The sequence below is a fragment of the Gallus gallus genome, chromosome 28 (genome assembly GCF_016699485.2).
Source record: "Gallus gallus isolate bGalGal1 chromosome 28, bGalGal1.mat.broiler.GRCg7b, whole genome shotgun sequence".
Taxonomy (NCBI): Eukaryota; Metazoa; Chordata; class Aves; order Galliformes; family Phasianidae; genus Gallus; species Gallus gallus.
Window position 1 is genome coordinate 2,846,682 of NC_052559.1, and position 17,327 is coordinate 2,864,008.

A 17,327-nucleotide genomic window follows, 5' to 3' on the forward strand; every position below is an offset into this window, starting at 1 on the left:
ACTGCACTTTTCCCGGAGGTCCTTAATGTGGCTTCAGGCTCATCCTGCACGTTCCTCCCCCTCTGGCTGTGGGTACAGTGAGACCCCGGGCACTGCACTGCTTGGGGAAGGGTGGGTTCTGGCTGTGGAAGATGTGAGTGGTGAAATGGGAGTGAAGGGGGAGCAGCAGAATTGGAGACCCCCCCAGCAGGGTGAGATGGGAGGGTGGTGCTGCGTGAATGGGGACCCCCAGCCCCCTCCAACCTCTGTGTTCCTTGGCAGGCTTGTCAGGGGGGCTGGGGCGAAGCAGCGTCTCCTCGGGAACCAACGAGATAAAGAGGGAAGAGAAGGAGGATGAGGAGAACACATCAGTGGCGGATAACTCTGAAGAGGAGAAGAAGGAGCTGAAACCCTCCCGGAATAGAACAAGGTGCTCTTTGAACAGGTCTCTCCCTTCACTTTGTACTGCTGTGAAGGCGTATGGTTTGGGGTACGGCCGCAGTGACCCCCAGGCACTGGGCTCAGCCTGGTGACACCGGGACCCGTCCTTGTGGTGCAGACCCCCCTCCCCTGCCCAGCCTCAGAGGGGCACAGCCTGGGGTCCCGTGGCATTGGAACCAGCCACGCCAGGGAAGGCTCCCGGCCACCTGCCCTGCTGTCCTTATGGCTGTGGGCTTTCCTCGTGCTCATAAAGCAGAGGTTTGGGATGTGCTCACTCGGGGCATTGCTTGTAGCCGTGCCCAGGCAGCGCAGGCACTCAGCATCCCTGGGCAGAGAGGGAAGGCTCCAACCCCTCCCTGCGTCCGGCTGCTGTTCCATCTGCTTTGGGCTCCCGTATCCCCCATCGCAGCCGGCCAGACGTGGCAGTGGGTCAGGTGGGGGCCTGGCAGCATGCTGGCCTGTCCCCATCCTCGCCATCAGCTTGCTCACCCTCCCGGCCAGCAGCCACCTCCTGCCCTCCACCCAAACCCGTGACACCGGGGTCACCCCCAACACCTCCTCGGAGCCAACGCACACCTCCCGGCGCCAGCTCATACCATAACCACAGAACCACAGAACCACTCAGGTTGGAAAAGCCCTCTCAGATCACCAAATCCAACCCCAACCCATCCCCACGTCCCCGAGCTCCACATCTGCACACTCTTTGAGCACCGACGGGGACGGTGACCCCACCGCCTCCCCGGGCAGCCGTGCCAACGCATCTCCAATTGAGCTCTGCTTTCTTTCTTTGTCGTGTATACCAAAAGAGAGGGAGGAAGAGGAAGAGCCTTAAAGCTTCTCTCCGTGTCACTGCATGTCCCCGTGCCGCGGCGGGGGGACGTCCGGGTGCCTCCGTGTGTGTTTTTTTCTTGTCTGTGAGTTGACCGGTGCTGAGAGTGCACGCGAGGAATGTCCCTGTCTCGTTCTTATTTTAAACCATTAGTCAAGATGAGGATGAGGAGGACGATCTTCTTCCCCCAGAGCAAAAAGCCGAGAGAGAGAGAGAAAGGAGGGTCGCCAATAATGCCCGTGAGCGCCTGCGGGTCCGTGACATCAACGAGGCCTTTAAAGAGCTCGGACGCATGTGCCAACTCCACCTAAACAGCGAAAAACCACAGACCAAACTGCTAATCCTCCACCAGGCCGTATCAGTCATACTGAACCTGGAGCAACAAGTTAGAGGTCAGTGAGGGTCCCGGAGTGGTGATATTTGACGTATCTGATCGGCACGGGGCTGTCTGTCTGTCTGTCTGTCTGTCTGTCTCTCTGTGACGTGTGCTGTGGTGCCTTGCGCTCTCTTCTCCCCTGTGCCCTTGCATTCCCGAGGCTGTCGATGCCTTTCCTTTTATTATTATTATTATTATTATTATTACTATTATTGTTATTTTGGCCTTTTTTTATTTTTCCTTTTTGGTTGTTTTGTTGCTTTTGTTTTGGTCTCCTCCCCGCTGTTCTCTCTGTGCTCCCCCACCGCCGTGCACTGCATGCCGCTCCCCGCGGGGCACCCGCAGCCCCGGGGCCGCCCCTCTGCTTTCCCCCACCAACCTCAGCCGGCAGTAAAACCAAACCCACCCCCAAGCAAACAGCAAAATCCCACCACCCCAACCCCATCCCTCCCTGCAGCACAGGGAGCCGCCTCCTCCTCTCCCCCCCCAGCAAAGCACGGGGGGCTGCAGAGCCGCACTCCCATCCGCACCAGGAGCTCTGCGTGTGCACAGCGGAGCCCGGAGGATCCAAAGGACTTTGCTGCTTTGTTCCACACCTGCAGTGCATGCAGTGCATGCTCCCACCTCCCGGTGCCGGGCAGGTTAACCCCTTTCTCTCTGCAGAGGCTGTTGTAACACACCAACCCGTGGTCTGTGCCTGGCTGTGCTCCTCTCTGCTGGCCTCTGCTGTTGCATTGATGTTGGAGTCCTTTGTGCCTCTCTTCAGTTTGTAATTTTTTTTTTTTTTTTGCTTTTCATAACGTATATATATATTTTTTTTCCTGTCTCTTTTTTTTAATTTCCCCCTTTTCCTTTAATTTTTTTTTCTTTTTCTTTTTCTTTTTTTTTTTTTAATTTCGAGTTTTTCTTTTTACTTTTATTTTGGTTCTGTTCTTTCCAATCTCCTACAGACAGTCCCCAGCCGTGACCTCTCGGTGGTCCCACTCTCTACCTTGTACTTGCTGCTTGCGGCCGGAGGCAGGAGCCGAGGGGCGGCGGGGGGTCAGACAGAGTTGGCACCGTGTTCACTTTGGTCTCCCACGCTTGTCCCTTTTTAAACCCTTCTTGGACACAGCTGGGGACACACACCGAGCCCCACGTGCAGGTTTTAGCTCAGGCAGATAGAGTGTCACTGCTCCGGGATGGAGCAAAGCCGACCCCACATCCCTCCGTGCCGTGGAGTCCCTGCGTGCCCTCCGGGTGACTTTGTGCTGTGGTTGGTGGCAGACGGGACAGGCAGGAGAAGGAGCGGGTCGAGGTGTTGCAGGGAGCCGTGGTGACACCGGGTGACGCCAGGCTGAGGCATCGTGGCGCTGTGCATCCTTAGGGGACAGCACGTGGCCCTACGGTGCTCCAGCAGCACGACAGGGGGACAGCTGCAGCCCAGCTGTGGTGTGTCTGAGTCAGCAGCATCAGCTGCGAGCAGTGGCGGCGTCACTGCTGGGGTGGCTGGAGGTGGCGTTGCTGCTCGGCCATCCCGGCTGCTGGAGAGGCAGTGGCTGTGCCAACCGAGCACGGTGACAGTGAGGAGAGGACAGGACAGGGACAGGGCTGGCACCCAGGACCTCAGATAGGGGCGTTCCGGTGAGAATTTTTGCTCTGGGGGAGAAGGTCGTCTGTACAGCACAGTGGGGGTCGCAGGGCTGCGGCGATGCCATGGGGTACGGTGCTGCCAGCACGGTGCTGCTCGGGGCACCCTGCGGTGCTGCCGGCGGCAGGAGCTCTCCCAGGCTCCCATCCCTGCCTGGAGGAGAAAATTGCCCTTTCCAGGCTGCTGTGGGTTTGGGCTCTGTGGGATGAGCCGGGTTCGGTGCACTTGAAGGTGACCGTGGGGTGCTTGGCCCCCACCCTGGCGCTCCCCGCACTCATCAGAGGGTTGGGGCACAAACCCTTTGTTGGGATACTTGGCTGCAAATGCACAAATAGGGGTTTGGGCGTCATCTTGGGGGATAAACCCCAATGTTTTGGGGCCGAGACGTGCCCAACATCCCCCAACTTTTGCAGACAAAACAGCAGTTAACGTTGTGCACGGGGTGCAGCTGTCACCACTGCACCCACACCCCCCGCCCCGCGCTGGCAGCACCTCCCATAGCTGCAGAGGGGACAAACAGCCCCCGCAGCCCGGACCCCCCCAGCAGCACCCGCAGCAATTGGCTTTGCAAAACGAGGGCCGTTTGGGCCTCTTCCAGCGGACAGCAGGAGCACTACCAGCACGGCAACGTCTGCCCCCTCCCGGAGCACCCCCCTGACTAACCCTGTGGTGCTGTGAACCCAGCAGTACAGACGAGGCCTTATCACTGGAGGACAAAGATCTGAGGGACCGGGAGAGGAGAATGGCCAATAACGCCAGGGAGAGGGTGCGCGTGCGGGACATTAACGAGGCCTTTAAGGAACTGGGACGCATGTGTCAGATGCACTTAAAAACGGACAAAGCACAGACCAAACTGATCATCCTCCAGCAAGCGGTGCAGGTCATTCTGGGCCTGGAGCAGCAAGTACGAGGTATGGAAACTGCCAGAGGTGCACCTCGGGGTCCCTCTCCCCATTCTCTGCGTTGCGCGCACCTCTGCTGCCGCTCTGCTTCACGTGTGCTGACCTTTCCAAAGCCACCGCCCCGGTTTGGCTCTTTGGAGCCTCTCCGTCCCTTTTCCCGTTGTGCTTATGGGGGATTTGGCACCTGGATCCCTTTGGAAAACTCAGCTGTCAGCTTCGCTTTGCTTCGCTCCGAAGGCAGCGCTCGGCCGGGTGTGGGGTTTTGCTGCAGTGCAGCCACGTCCCTGCAGAGCTGCAGGAGGGGGCAGGGAGCAGCTCCCACCTCGCATGTCCCGTTCTGTCCTGTGCCTCTGTCCTCACTCCCGGGGTGCCGCAGACTGAGCTCATTCCCTCCCTCCCCTCCCCTGCTGTTTTTGGCACAGAGCGCAATCTGAACCCCAAAGCGGCCTGCTTGAAGCGTCGGGAAGAGGAGAAAGTGTCCGGAGTGGTGGGAGACCCCCAGATGACGCTTTCAGCTTCTCATCCTGGTCTCGGAGACGGTCACAACCCCGTTGGACACATGTAAAGGTACCATCTCATGTCCTGCAATCCCAGCCGGGTCCGTCCCACCGCTGTGCATGCAGTGCTCCTCTTTGCCATCCCCCCTCGGTGGACAAACAGCCTGCATCGATGGCCATAACAACGAGCCCACACCTCAGCTGCCCCGCAGCCACACGCCGAGCCTTTGGGGTGGTGGTGTATCCCATAGAGACACTGCAGCGTGGGGTCGCCGTTCCATTCCTGTTCTCACGTGGGGCTCTTCTGGGTTTGATTCGCAGATCCTTTTGTTCCTCCGGATGCAGAGACCCGTAGGATGCAAACCCTCGCTGTGATCTGCGACCTTCCCGAACCATGAACTTTAGTCCTGCTCATACTGACACACGTGGACGGATCCTGGCGTGACGTAAGGGGTGGAAATGAAACACTTTGTCTGAAACGAAAGCAAACAAAACAGAAAATTGCCTTAAGTATAAAGCGCGGAACAGTCAATACATATCACTCAGTTAGGAGGGGGTGGCGTGTTCTCTTGGCTTGTTCACAAGCAGCCAGCAGCAAAATTGTGCCTAAGCTTAATATTCCTCTTTTTTTTTTTATTTTAAACGACGACGACGAGGAGATAAAAAAAAAAAAGAAAAAAAAAAAAAAGAACATTAGTTATGAGATTTTTTTATGTAGAACAAATAGCGATGCCTTTTGGGTTTTGGTTTTTTTTTTGGGTTTTTTTGTTTTTTTTAAGCTTCTTTTGCATATGTTTTGTAAGCAACGAAAAGGGTTTTGTTTTGGTTTTTTTTGTTTTGTTCTTTTTTTTTTTTTTTTATTGTATAAAAAAAATGTCTTGTACCCCCCACGCTTTTCTGCTGCTGTTTCTATAGTTAACGTTGCATCTTTAGGATCAACCAGAATATTAAAGTTGTATTAAGAGAGACTGGATATAAAGAGAGGGATTCTCAGATTCGGCTCTGAAAGCCACTAAAAGCGAATGTAGCCACAGCAAGGAGGTGTCGGTCCTTGCCCGGCTGGAACCTTCCATTGCAAAACAAAACTCGTGCTGAATTCTCCATCTCTTTGCTTTGGCCACTTCTGATTTGGGAAAAGGAAGTCAACCAGCAGCGCCCAGCTCCTCCCAGGAGGAGAACCCCCCCCAGCACGGGGCCGTGCCGGATCCCCTTCGCTCCTGTTGGCTGCTGGCCCAAGGAGCACCGTGATGGGAGGACAGGAGCGCGCACAGGGCCTGCAAGGGAACAACGAGGGATGGCTGAGCTCCCAAGGTAAGCAGAGCTGCAGCGGATGGAAGCTGCCCACGCCTGCAAGTGGCCGCCTGGAGCCCGAGGCGCTTCCATGGGCAGCGCTGAACAAAGATGACCGAACAAAGCTGGAGGCAGCGGGAAGAGGCAGCGGCAGATGGAGCGGCGGCAGCAGTGGGGACGCAGTGCCCGGTGATGTGGGAGCGGATGGACGCACAGACACGGGCAGCTCAGCCCCCTGCCACGGCTGCGGTGTGATCCCAAACCCGCTGCAGAGCCGCAGCCGTCAGAAGTGGCAGCGCTGCAGGAAGAGGGGCGGCTCTGCATCCCACTGCCACATCTCCAGAGCGTCCCTGGAGGTCGCACGCTGCCCACCCTGCCGTGGGGACGTGGGGCAGCCGATGTCATCTGCACGCACACGAAAGGAGGGCGGCAGTGGGCACCCACCCCACGCAGCGCTCCGGCAGCCGAGCTGTGCTGCGCTCCCTTCGCTCTGCGCCGTGCCAGGTCAGCACAGATGTGCCCAGCAGGAGGAAACCCCAGAACACGAAGGCTGCAGGAGGCGCCGAGCCTTTCTGAAGTTGGCAACGGAAGAGCATCCACCAGGATTCTGGTTTTCTGTTTCTTCCCTCTCCTTCGCCAAAATCGCTTCCAAAATGTTTTCTGCCCTCTTCTTCCCAGCTCGGTGGGCTGATGGTGCCCCAGAATGATGCCGTACCCCATTCCGTCGCAGTCTGCGGTGCTCTGGAAGTGGGGTCAGCTGCCTCCATGGGGCAGGACAGGCTGTGGGGCGGGAGCTGTTCTGGGGGCACGTGGGGACAGCAAGCGCAGCTGGGGCTCCAGCAGCAGGGTCTGTCTCTGTCCTTTGTTTTTGGGCCCTGTGCTCCTGGGAGAGCTGTATTGCTTCAGTGCAGGGAAAGGGAAGGGCTAGCAAGCAGCATGAGGTGCCGTGGCATTTCCTTGGTGTAACCTGGTCCTTTGTAGCTCTGCTTTGTGCTCCGGCAAAGGTTGCTGGAAGCACTCTGGATGTTGCTCATCTGCCCATGGCAATGGCTCAGAATGGGGCCGGGTGCTGGAGCAGGATGGGACCATCTCTCCCTGCTGGGACGCTGCGAGGTGTAGGAAGCTATGTTGGATGCTTCTGGCTTTCCCTGCTCTCAGCATCACCTCTGTGGGGTGAGACCTGAGAGCAGGGCAGCCTCCTGCACCACCCCGTGAGCTTGCTGGCTTACAGCTCTGGGTTCTGCCTGTGGGACAGCCCTGCAGCAGAGCTGCATCCCCCCCAGAGCACCCCGCAAAGTCCCAGCCCTGCAAGCCCAAAACCACGCAGAAAGCTTTAGAAGTGCTTCCTTGACATGTTGATTTAGCAACAAGAATTTGAGAAGGTGGTCGTGTACAGATGGATCTAAAGAAAATCTCCTATTCTATAAAAATCCATAAGCTGTCAGCAAAATTGATGATTTCTTGTTAGCAAAACTAGCCAACTTCTTGGCAGGGCACAAACAAAGGCCCCTGAGCACAAACGGAGCAGTGCCGGAGCTTGGGGAGGTTTTGGTGCCTCTGTTCTGCACAGGACAGCACAGTGGGGACGTGGCATTGCTGTGCCCCCGCTCGTGTCTCACTGCAGTGCTGAGCTATGGGGCAGGAGCCAGGTCACAGCCTGTGCAGCTCAGGGCTGGGAGCAGCGGATGCAGATGCTCTGCGGGAGCTGAGGCAGTGCAGGATGGTGCTCTGCCGTCCCATCGCTCAGGGGATGGGGTCTGTGCTTGGCATTGGGAGTTTTTGCCCTCTCTGGATGAGAAATGCAGAACTGGGACCTTCCCAGCCGTGATTTGGGCGAGCAGCCGGCGCGGTGAGACGGTTTCTTTGAGGTTATGCTTGAGCAGGAGGGGCAGAAGCAGGCTGGGATTTCCCCAGGAGTCTGCAATTTCAGGTTCAGTGCAGAAGCCTCTCTCAAAGGTGCTCTGTGTCTGAGGCATTCTGAAGCCAGCAGAGCCCTCACCCCCCCCCCCCCCCCAGCTGAGGCCCTTGACAACCGGGAGGCTTCTGAATGCCCATTCCCATCCCCTCCGTCCCTGAGTTTTGCCTTTATGGAGTGATGTCTCAGCGGAGCCTGCAGCCCTGCTGCGTGCTGTGCCAGCCCCTGGCCTGGGGCTTTAGAACAGAGCTGGGGATGGGGAGGTGGAGCAGCGTTGGGCTGGGACAAGCAGAGAGCCCCACACACAGCATGGCCAACCCACAGCATGCCACGGCCGCTGGATTCCCCCATTCCTGCTTAACACCAGCACTAGCAAGACCTGATTGCTGTACCACAGGCTTGCACGAGGTCTTTGCCCTGTTAAATCCTATGCAACCCCCTCTCCTCTCCCTCAGGGCTCTGCAGGTCCCAGCCCAGCCCCTTCTCTCTGCTCTCTCTGTGCCCGCTGAGCCCCACTGCTCCCAGGGTGCAGCTTCATTTCCAGCAGCTCCAAAAGCATTTCCAGACCTGTGCCCTGAGACCGTGGGTCGGGTGAGTGGTGAGAAGCAGGAGCAGCCCCCAGCACTGACCTGGGGAAGGCAGGCCTGTCCTAGGGCTCTCCATGCACGCTTCCCCCTCCTGTGCCTTCTGCGCGGTGCTCCGCCAGCATCCTCCGTCCTGCAGTAGTTGGGAATGGAGCTCTGCGGGCTGCTCTGCCGGCACCTGCTTTGGCTGCTCTTCCTTGGGCAGGAGCAGGGGCTCCACGCCAGTATTTCTGTCCCTGGGTCCTGTGCCACCCGCCCTGCTCCAGCCCAGCACCCATTGCAGCGGAAGGAGGGCAGAGAAAACCCCTCTCACCCCTTCCACAGCTGCAGTGGGGAAGCAGTGGGGTTATGCCCCAACCCAGGGCGTGCTGAGGGTGCAGCAGAGCATCCCCGCAGCCGTGCCCCCTCCCCGTGTCCCCACACCACCCAAAAGCCACCAGCGTCCGAGCAAACAGCAGCACAGGGACACGGGGAGGCCCCCACCAGCAGAATTTGGTCGTGGGGGTGGAGAGGGGGCACCAAGTGGGGGGTGGGAGTGATTCGTTTTCCAAGGAGCTCATTGGCAAAACGAAGCATCCCGTGGTTGCTCTTTCTTATATATTTTTGTAGGACAGGGCGGGACGGGAGAGCAGATGGGAGATGCCTGCAGAAGTTATTTTTAACCCCACATAAAGTTTTAGGTTGGTTTCGGGGTGGTTTTTTTTTGGCCTTTAAATGAGAAAAAAAATGAAATGAAATGGTCCTTGCTTTTGATGTCTATGCTGCCTACCTGTAAATCCAGATGTACTTAAGTGGCTGAAATCCTTGTTCTTAAATCAGATACACATTATAGTTTTGAACTATATATATAGTAAATATATATATATATATGCCTAACCCAGCAAAAATAAAAAAAATAAGAAAATAAAGTATTTGGGGGTGGGGAAATGCATTGCTCTTTGAAATGAATCACAATTGGGGGATGAAATTGTGTTTCTGAGTGCCTCGAGATAAGAATTGTTTTCATTTTTTTAAATAATTTTATACAAGTGTCAAAACAGCTGGCTGGATTATTTGGAATTTTTAAATAATCCTAACTTTTTTAAAGTAGATTTTGAGAACTGTCCTGTATATAACAGTAATGTAGCAATAAATGTGACATTTTATAACAATATTCCTTTTTTTTTTTCTTTTTCCCCCCATGTCTGTCCGGCAGATGTTGTGTACCTATGAATGGAAAGCTGTAATAAAGGTTTTGCCTTGCACTGAAAGAGCTGCAAAAGAGAAAGACGGGGAGACCCAGCAGGGTTCAGTCACTGTCCGCCCTCTGTTCTGTGCTGTGGGCAAAGGGCTCAGCCCAAACCCATCACCACAAGTGCTGGTATTGCCCCACATCCACCCTTGTGCTTGCAGGGGGTGGCTGAGCCTTCTGCTGCTCCCTTGCTCATCACTTCTGGGCAAACAGAGCCGTTCCATTCAGTGTCTTTTTGTCCCAGTGCTGCTTCACCCCATCCCCTTCTGCCTCCACGTCCCTTCCCAGTGTCCTTCCCTTTGGTCAGCCCTGGGTGTTGCACTGCTGGTGCTTTTCCCCCTTCCCTGCCTCAGTGCAGAGCCAAACTGCTGCCATACACCAAATACCCTTTGGTTATTGAGAAGTTTGAGGCATGAGATGCCAGGTGAGGGGGTGAAGAGCATTCTCGGGGTGCAGCCACCCACCCCTACCACGACAAGGAAAGGTGAGGAGTGAGAAACCAAGGCTGTACCAGATCACAAAATAGAGAAATGAAAAAAGTGAGTCTGGGAGCGAGATTGCAGGTGGGAGGACAGAGATGCACCAGGCTGAACACAAAGCTGGCAAAGGGCTGGGAGTGTAGTGAGGGCAGGAGGAGCAAATGGTTTGCCCCACGCTTCACTGCGGTGTCCCTAAGGCAGCTCTGGGCAACCAGGCTCGCTGCCCCCCTTCTGCATCAGACCCTACAACAATATCTGTGCCACAGCCAGATGAGGTGACCCTCAGATGGGCTGCATCTTACCTTTGGGTGTGGGCATTTGGGGTGCAGCTCTGTGTGGTGCTGTCCCTGCTGTGCTGTGAGCAACGCACTCCCAACAGCAGTCAGGAGTTCCTGCAGGGAGAGAGCAGGCGTGGTGCTGCAGAGTGGCGTCCAGTGCAGACAGCAAATCCCTCCGTGCAGCACTTGAACTGCAGATGACAGCAAAATATATTGGAAGAATGATAACCGCTGTTGTTCTGTTTTAACCAGGAAACTGGTAGCATTACTGTATCTCTTGCTGTCTGCTTGGACTGTGGTAAAGCAGTTGAAACGCTCCTAAAACTGTCTTGAAAACCACAAGGCTTTTCTGAAGATACACACTGAGATGTTTTTTCTTGAGTTTGGAGTTATTTTACCTTGTTTTCGTTGCACCTAGGAGACTTTCATTGCAAAGTGAGAGCTGAGGCCGCCTTGCATTTGCATGACACCAAGACACTGAGCTCAAACAAAATGAACAAAGAACAACCTGCATAGATTCTGCTCACCGGGCTCTCTCCATCACCACGGTGGTGGTGGCAAAAGCAGCAGCTTCCTGCAGGAATGCGTGCCCCACAGCTCAGCCTGACTTCCTCCTGCACCAGCTGGTGCGTGGGCACTGGGGAAACGACGGGCAGAAATGAACCCAAAAGTCAGCATGGTTCGGTAACCTGCGTCGCCCCGCTGGTATCTAGGCAGGGAAAAAGTCAAACTGTCAGTGTGAAATGTGGTGGTGAAGTCGATCATGCAAAGTGCTGATGAAATAATTCTGGTGAGAAAAAAAAAAAAACAGGCTGGGTTTTTCTTGCATGAGATTCAGTTAGAATCGTAGAATGGTTTGAGTTGGAAGGGACCTCTAAAGGCCATCTGGTCCCACTCCCTGCACTGAGCAGGGACACCCACAGCTCCGTCAGTGCTCACAGCCCCATTCTCTGCCTTTGGGTGTCTGAAGGATGGGACATCCACCACCCCTCTGTGCAGCCTGTGCCAGTGCCTCACTGCCCTTATCATAAAAGGGCACTTTCTCCTTATATCCACTCTAAATCTCCTCTCTCTTAGTCTGAAACCATTCCCCCTTGTCCCCTAGCACACAGACCCTGCTAAAGAGCATCCCCTTGTTTCTTGCAGCCCCTTTAGGCACTGAGAGGCCACTCTCAGCTCTCCCCAGAGCCCTCTCTTCTGCAGGCTGCACAGCTCCAGCTCTCAGCCCGTCATTTCTGTGGCCTTCCTCCGGTCACACTCCAACAGGTCCACATCTCTACTGAGGACTCCACATCTGGACACAGCGCCAGGTCCCAGTGCTCACATCCCTGCTCCAGCGTGGAGATGGGACCAACACCCCACACCTCTGCCCTTGTGCAGGGGTAGGGCCAGCCCTCAGGGCCTGCGCTCCCTCCCCATCACAGGAACAGCCGCACCCCCTCAGCGCTCACTGTGCGGACACGGAGAGCCCCACAGCCTCCCTCCTCACTGCAGCACAGCGACAGAAGCCATCCCCACGTCCCTGCCGTGCTGTGAGAGCAGGCCTGGCCCCTCAGGCTCCTCTCTCTGCTCCACCACGGGGACGTGGCCTAACCCACAACCCTGCAGCGCTGCGGGGACAGCCCCAACCCCACGCGCCCCCTCTGCAGGCCACGGGCCTACTCGGGATGAAGGCGGGATGCCCGTTGCCATGGCAACACCGCTGCACTCAGGCAGCGCCGCGGGCAGCCCCTCGCCGCGCGCCGGGGTCCTTCGACGCTCGGCGGCGCGGCGGCGCATGCGCAGTAGGGGTGACTTTGAGGCGGCGCGATGCTGAGCAAGCTGGTGGGGCCGCGGTACGTTCAGCTCCTGCAGAACTGGTGAGCGCCGGGCTGCGTGAGGGCCGAGGGAGAGGGCGGGCTGTGTGGAGGGAGGTGGCCTCGGGGGGTTCCTTCCCCTCCCCCCTGAGGGGAGCGCAGGGTGTCCTGGCTCCGCAGCTCCGTGTCCCCGTATGGGAGGGCCGCCAGCTGGGCTCGAAGGTCCTTTTTAAGCGTCTCCTTTAACTAAAAGCATCTCAACCCTTTCCTATACAACACCTTGGCTGTTCTGGAGGTATCCTCCGCGTACGTGGAGTTCCTTCGGGTTTCTGCCAAGATAATCCTTGACCGAGATGAATTTCCCAGGCTCCTTACAGCGAGCCTTTGGCAAACCTTTAAGGGGGGCGATTGAAGCCGCTCACCTTTGCACGCCTGTCTCCTCATTAGGACTCCCACCCTCGTTACGTGGGGAGCCGTAGGTGGCACCGGTTTGGTATGGATCACAGACTGGAAACTCGTCCTTCAGTACGTCCCTTACATCGGTGGGAAGTATAAGGCTGAAGACTGAGCTGCCCTCTGACGGTAAGGCTGCTCTGTGCAGCTGGGAGCTGAAGCGGTGGGGCTGCTCGGATGCGGTGGTTGATGTGCTGTTGTGTTCCTCCGGGTCCAAAACAGCGATCCTTACTTTGATGGCTCAGTGTTTTGCTCTCTGCTGTTGGTGCTTTTTAACGTGCAGCACTTCATGGGGTTCCAGAAGGGTGAAATATGAGCGAGGAGATCATTTTCAAGCAGTTCTTTTGTTGACAGTGTGTTTTGCACAGTGTGCTGTGGTTCCTGAGAAGTGAAGCTGAGCCTTTGTGGGTAAATTGGAACTCAAAGCATTTGCTCCATTTGCTTCTAATCTTAGCCACGCCGGCTTAAAGGTCAAGACTTTGTTGTTAGATGGACTCAGAGGCCTTTCCCTTCTGTGTAGTCATCAAAAATAAGCCAAGCTTTCAGTGCTGGCTACAGAAATAACTGGAAAATTGGCTTTCTCAGTGTGTTCTCCCCATTCCTTTTAAATGACATACGGAATGTGCTGTTCTGAGTTGTAAGACTGACCATCCATCGAGCTAAAGCAGCAATCAGGCAGTGCCTTCTCTTGGGCCTCTAAATACACACGCGGGTGGTAAGCAGGCTTAGGACTACGTCATTCTATTCTATGATTCTATCCCTTGCTGCAGATAGGAAATTTATGAATTCTTTGCTTTATTTTAAAGACCCTGAGAGGAAAAGGCTGAGGAAAAGCCCTCGGATCGTGCAGGAGCAACTAAGCCATGCAGTATGGGTTTTCCTTGCTTAAAAATTACCTGAGCCAGCAGTGGAAATGTGGATGCATTCCTGAGTTCACAGCTTATGTTCTTTGTTTCCAAGTAAGAGTATTGCTGTACAAGTACCTGCAGAAAGCCTATTGCTGTAGAGAAAGAGGATATGTCTGTGGTGGCCTCTGGTTCCTTTGAAAGAGACCTAAAAGCCTCCATTTTGGCGTTGGCTTCTATAGCAGAAATTTCTTTGTGGTATTATTAGGGGTTTATTGACATCTGCCTGTAGTGTCGACTGCTCTGCTTTGCAGGAAATGCCTCTTAATGACTGCTTTGTGTTTATTGTAGGAGATGTATTGCTGGATTGAGTGTTCTGGAGCCTTCTGCTGAGAAGCCTGCTTTGAGGTGAACTTGAAATGCTCAGTGCAGATTCTACAAGAGGCTGTGGTGTCCCTAATTCTGCCACGGACAGTTGTGACCACTTGGTTGTGAACATCGTGCTTCACACACAGCCTGCCTCGTGCTCTTCTGATCCCTTCCACAGCTGATCTTGGCCTCATGCAAGTAATTTATGAAGCAGATGTACAAAATAAACCAAGTGAACAATATGTTGGTGTTGCTGCGTTACCTCCTTTGTCCACGTTTTGTGTTGTGTCTGAATGCCCCAAGGAGGGTTATGCACACATTTGCTTTGTTTCCCGTGCAGTTTCCTCAGGCACCGACTGCTGCAGCTGTTGCTCACTCCTGTTAATACTGCTGTAGTTTCTGAACTACTCTTAGCAAGGTGCTGATTCCAAGCTCAGCAGCATCTCTTTAGGGAAGGTTTTATCTTGGTTGTAGTGATGGTGCTGCTTGGGTGTTGCATTTAGGGTTGAAGGCTTCTGAGTGACACTGTTGTAAGTGGAACACTTGTAAAATGTGGCTAAGTGATATCACTGAGCAGGATGCTTGAACTACCTAACAGAACAACTGCTTTAGCATGAATGCAGCAGCGTTGATAATCAGCTGTATGGGGACAATTAATTATTTTCCTGTACAAAACTCATTCCAGTAGGGTGGTACTGAAGGCTGTGCTGGGATGGCTGGCTGTCACCTTGCTGGCTCGAGCCGTGCTCCTGAACTCCAGGCTGTCTCTGAAAGGTAAAGGCACAGTGAAATGCTGGCATCGCAGCCCTGTGCTGCACGCAGAGATGTTGATCCATTCTCACTCCAACCGCCCTGGAAGTGGAAGTTAGATGAGCCCATATGTCATCACGATGGTAAGATCAGACCTGAGCAGTCAGCCTGTGCTCTTACCTGTTCAGCATGTCTAGACACGACAGGCATAACGTGCTGCTGCCGCCTTCAGTCCTGACCTAGTTTGGGCTCGTGCCCGTGGGCGGGTGATCCTCTTCCTGCTGCTGAGAGGAGCCTTCAGAAGGGCTCAGAATGAGGACCCATCCCCACGTCCCATTGCTCCCCGTGTCCCTGAGTTCTCCAGCTGCAGCTCTTAGGAGAGAGAGTCGTCATCAGCAAGGACCCGGCAGCAGCAGTGCTGTTCTGCACAGCGGGTTGCGTTGGGAGGTACTGAGCAGGGAGAAGCACATTCAAAATGCCAGCTGCCTGCACAGGCAGGCACGGCAAGGAACGTACGGACTTTGGATCTGTTTACCCTTTGGCGGTGGTTCAGCTGCCTGTGTTTTCTGCTGCATTTCAAATGATGGTTTGGTCTGTAATTCACCCTGCGATCAGCCTCTTGCTAATGTCGTTTCTGGCATTTCTCCTTCCACCAGAGCAAGCGTTCTGCAGAAATTCTCCAGTAGAAACAGGCCGATTTCTGTGAAAATCTGAGTAATTACCGCCTGCTTACCAGGGGTGATCTTTCTAGTTTTTAATATCCACTCATCGCCTCTTTTCGAGCAGTTAATTGTTCTCCAGCAGGAACCGATGCGGTGCCACATTGCACGTAGGAAGAAATGGGTGTCAGACAAAGAGCTGCCGGGGAAGGAGCTCCGTGTCACGAGCAGCAGAGCTCCGCTAGAGGGCACAGCAGCGGCTGAGCAGAAACCCGACATGTGTGATGCTCGGCTGGTCCCGGAGCCCAGCGTGCTCAGCCGGCAGCACATCTGCACTTCACCCTCTGCACCTCAGCAGCGTTCCCAAAGGAACACCGGATGATTTCCCCCTTGAGCTCCAGAGGTTCTGCCCAAACCTTTCATGCAGACCCAGGAGAATCAATACCTTCCTTTCCGCAGCCTCTTCCTGCAGGGAAAATCCATTTCCCAACTGCTGCTCCTCCGTGCTTGCAGCACAGTGGGCATTAAGCAGGTTGGTATCTCCAGGTCAGTATCTCCATCCCCACCTGCACATTTACCCCCCAGCTTGTGCAGTTTGTTCTTAAATAAAATGCCACTGAGGGCCATCTGGTTGCTGTGCTGCCGGGTTCAGGCTCTGCTTCCAGCACAGCAGCCTTGCTGCCACCAGCTTCTCTTCCTCATTTCCCCATTTGCTGTGCTGAAAAAGAGCAGATTTGGGAATGCTCTGCCTCAGTTCCTGTGCAGTTCGCCCACCGACCTTTCTTCTGGGTGAAGAAGCTGTGTTTCAGCACGAGTGCTTCGTTGGGATGAGAGGAGGGGAAAAGATAATGGGAAAAGGGGAAGTAGGTGGATGAAAAAATGACGTGGTTTTGATCAGTGCTGGTGGTTGGAGCTTTGTGTGCTCGAGGCTGCAGGGGATAACCATAGGAGAGCGAGGTGCTTCCTGAGTGTGCATCCAGAAGGAGACAAACACGAACCAACGGGAACAACCCCGGTGATGTGGAATGTGAGCTCCATGCTGATGGAAGGCACAGCCTGCACTGCCAGGTGTCTGAGGTAGAGAATTCTTCCTGTCTGAGCAACTGCAGCCCCGCACCCACGGGCACAACGCTCTGAAGCCGTTGTGAGCTTTTCCCCCTGCACCCCATGCATGCAGGACTGGGTTTCCTCTCGTCCCCAGCACACATCTCACATCCTTCCTCATGTTCTCTGCTGCCCTCGTTTGAAATGAATGAGCCACGTTTTTGTGTCTTTTTTTTTCCTTAAGTAAAATGACAACGGCTTCTTTGCACAGATGTGAGCCAAAGGAACAGCTGGGAGATCCAACAGGCTGGAGAAGCTCCACGTCAGGCTGTCCTGCACGGTGTTTGTGGGGTCCATGTCCTCATTGGCCCATCCATGCCCTGCACGGCCATCCATATCACCGTGTTCTTGGTGACTCATCCATGCCCTATATCCTGCATGGCTTGTCCACGGGGTCTTACTGTTGATGTCCCATCCATAGCGTCCTACTGTTGAGGTCCCATCCATGTGGTCTTACTGTTGATGTCCCATGTCCTTGGTGGCCCATTCAGTCCCCATTTCCTGCACAGTCTGTCTGTGAGGTCGTGCCCTCAGTGGACCATTCACTCCCCACATGCTACATGACTTGTCCATGGGGCCGCATTCATGGCTGTATGGCCTATCCATGGGGTCACGTCCTTGGTGGCCCACTCACTCCCCATGTCCCCCATGGATCCATGTCTTTGGTGGCCATCCACCCCCACATCACCGATGGTTCATCCCCCCCCTATATCCTTCATGGCTTGTCCATGGGGCTACATTGATGACCCATCCATACCCTATGCTCCTGGTGGCCATTCCACACCCTATATCCTTCATGGCTTGTCCATGGGGCCATGTTGATGACCCATCCATACCCTATGCTCCCGTTGGCCATTCCACACCCTACATCCTTCATGGCTTGTCCATGGGGCCATATTGTTGGTGGCCCATTCACTCCC

The 17,327-nt window shown here is 54.9% G+C and overlaps 2 protein-coding genes across 51 annotated transcripts in view; both read left to right on the forward strand.

The window, feature by feature from the left end:
• TCF3 (transcription factor 3) overlaps positions 1 to 9,596 on the forward strand; it is a 57,729-nt gene extending 48,133 nt beyond the window's left edge. For 14 of the 50 annotated variants that reach the window (XM_015299889.4, XM_015299900.4, XM_015299890.4 and 11 more), the window contains 4 exons: positions 262 to 424; positions 1,403 to 1,641; positions 4,580 to 4,724; positions 4,976 to 9,596. In XM_015299889.4, coding sequence (XP_015155375.1) covers positions 262 to 424; positions 1,403 to 1,641; positions 4,580 to 4,722 — 545 coding nt within the window. In that variant the 3' untranslated portion in view covers positions 4,723 to 4,724; positions 4,976 to 9,596. The other 36 variants (XM_015299894.4, NM_204486.3, XM_040653461.2 and 33 more) reach the window with 8 other exon arrangements.
• A 2,623-nt stretch (positions 9,597 to 12,219) lies between these two features.
• On the forward strand, positions 12,220 to 14,136 carry UQCR11 (ubiquinol-cytochrome c reductase, complex III subunit XI). The gene is made up of 3 exons (NM_001190802.2): positions 12,220 to 12,290; positions 12,675 to 12,809; positions 13,877 to 14,136. The coding sequence occupies exons 1-2, from the start codon at positions 12,241 to 12,243 to the stop codon at positions 12,793 to 12,795; spliced, it is 171 nt and encodes a 56-aa protein (NP_001177731.1). The 5' UTR covers positions 12,220 to 12,240; the 3' UTR covers positions 12,796 to 12,809; positions 13,877 to 14,136.
• Positions 14,137 to 17,327: the final 3,191 nt, after the last annotated feature.

Coding starts and splice junctions, on each gene's coding strand:
- UQCR11 (NM_001190802.2), top strand. CDS start 12,241: ATGCTGAGCAAGCTGGTGGGGCCGCGGTACGTTCAGCTCCTGCAGAAC. Junction 12,291..12,674: donor GTTCAGCTCCTGCAGAACTG/GTGAGCGCCGGG, acceptor TCTCCTCATTAG/GACTCCCACCCTCGTTACGT.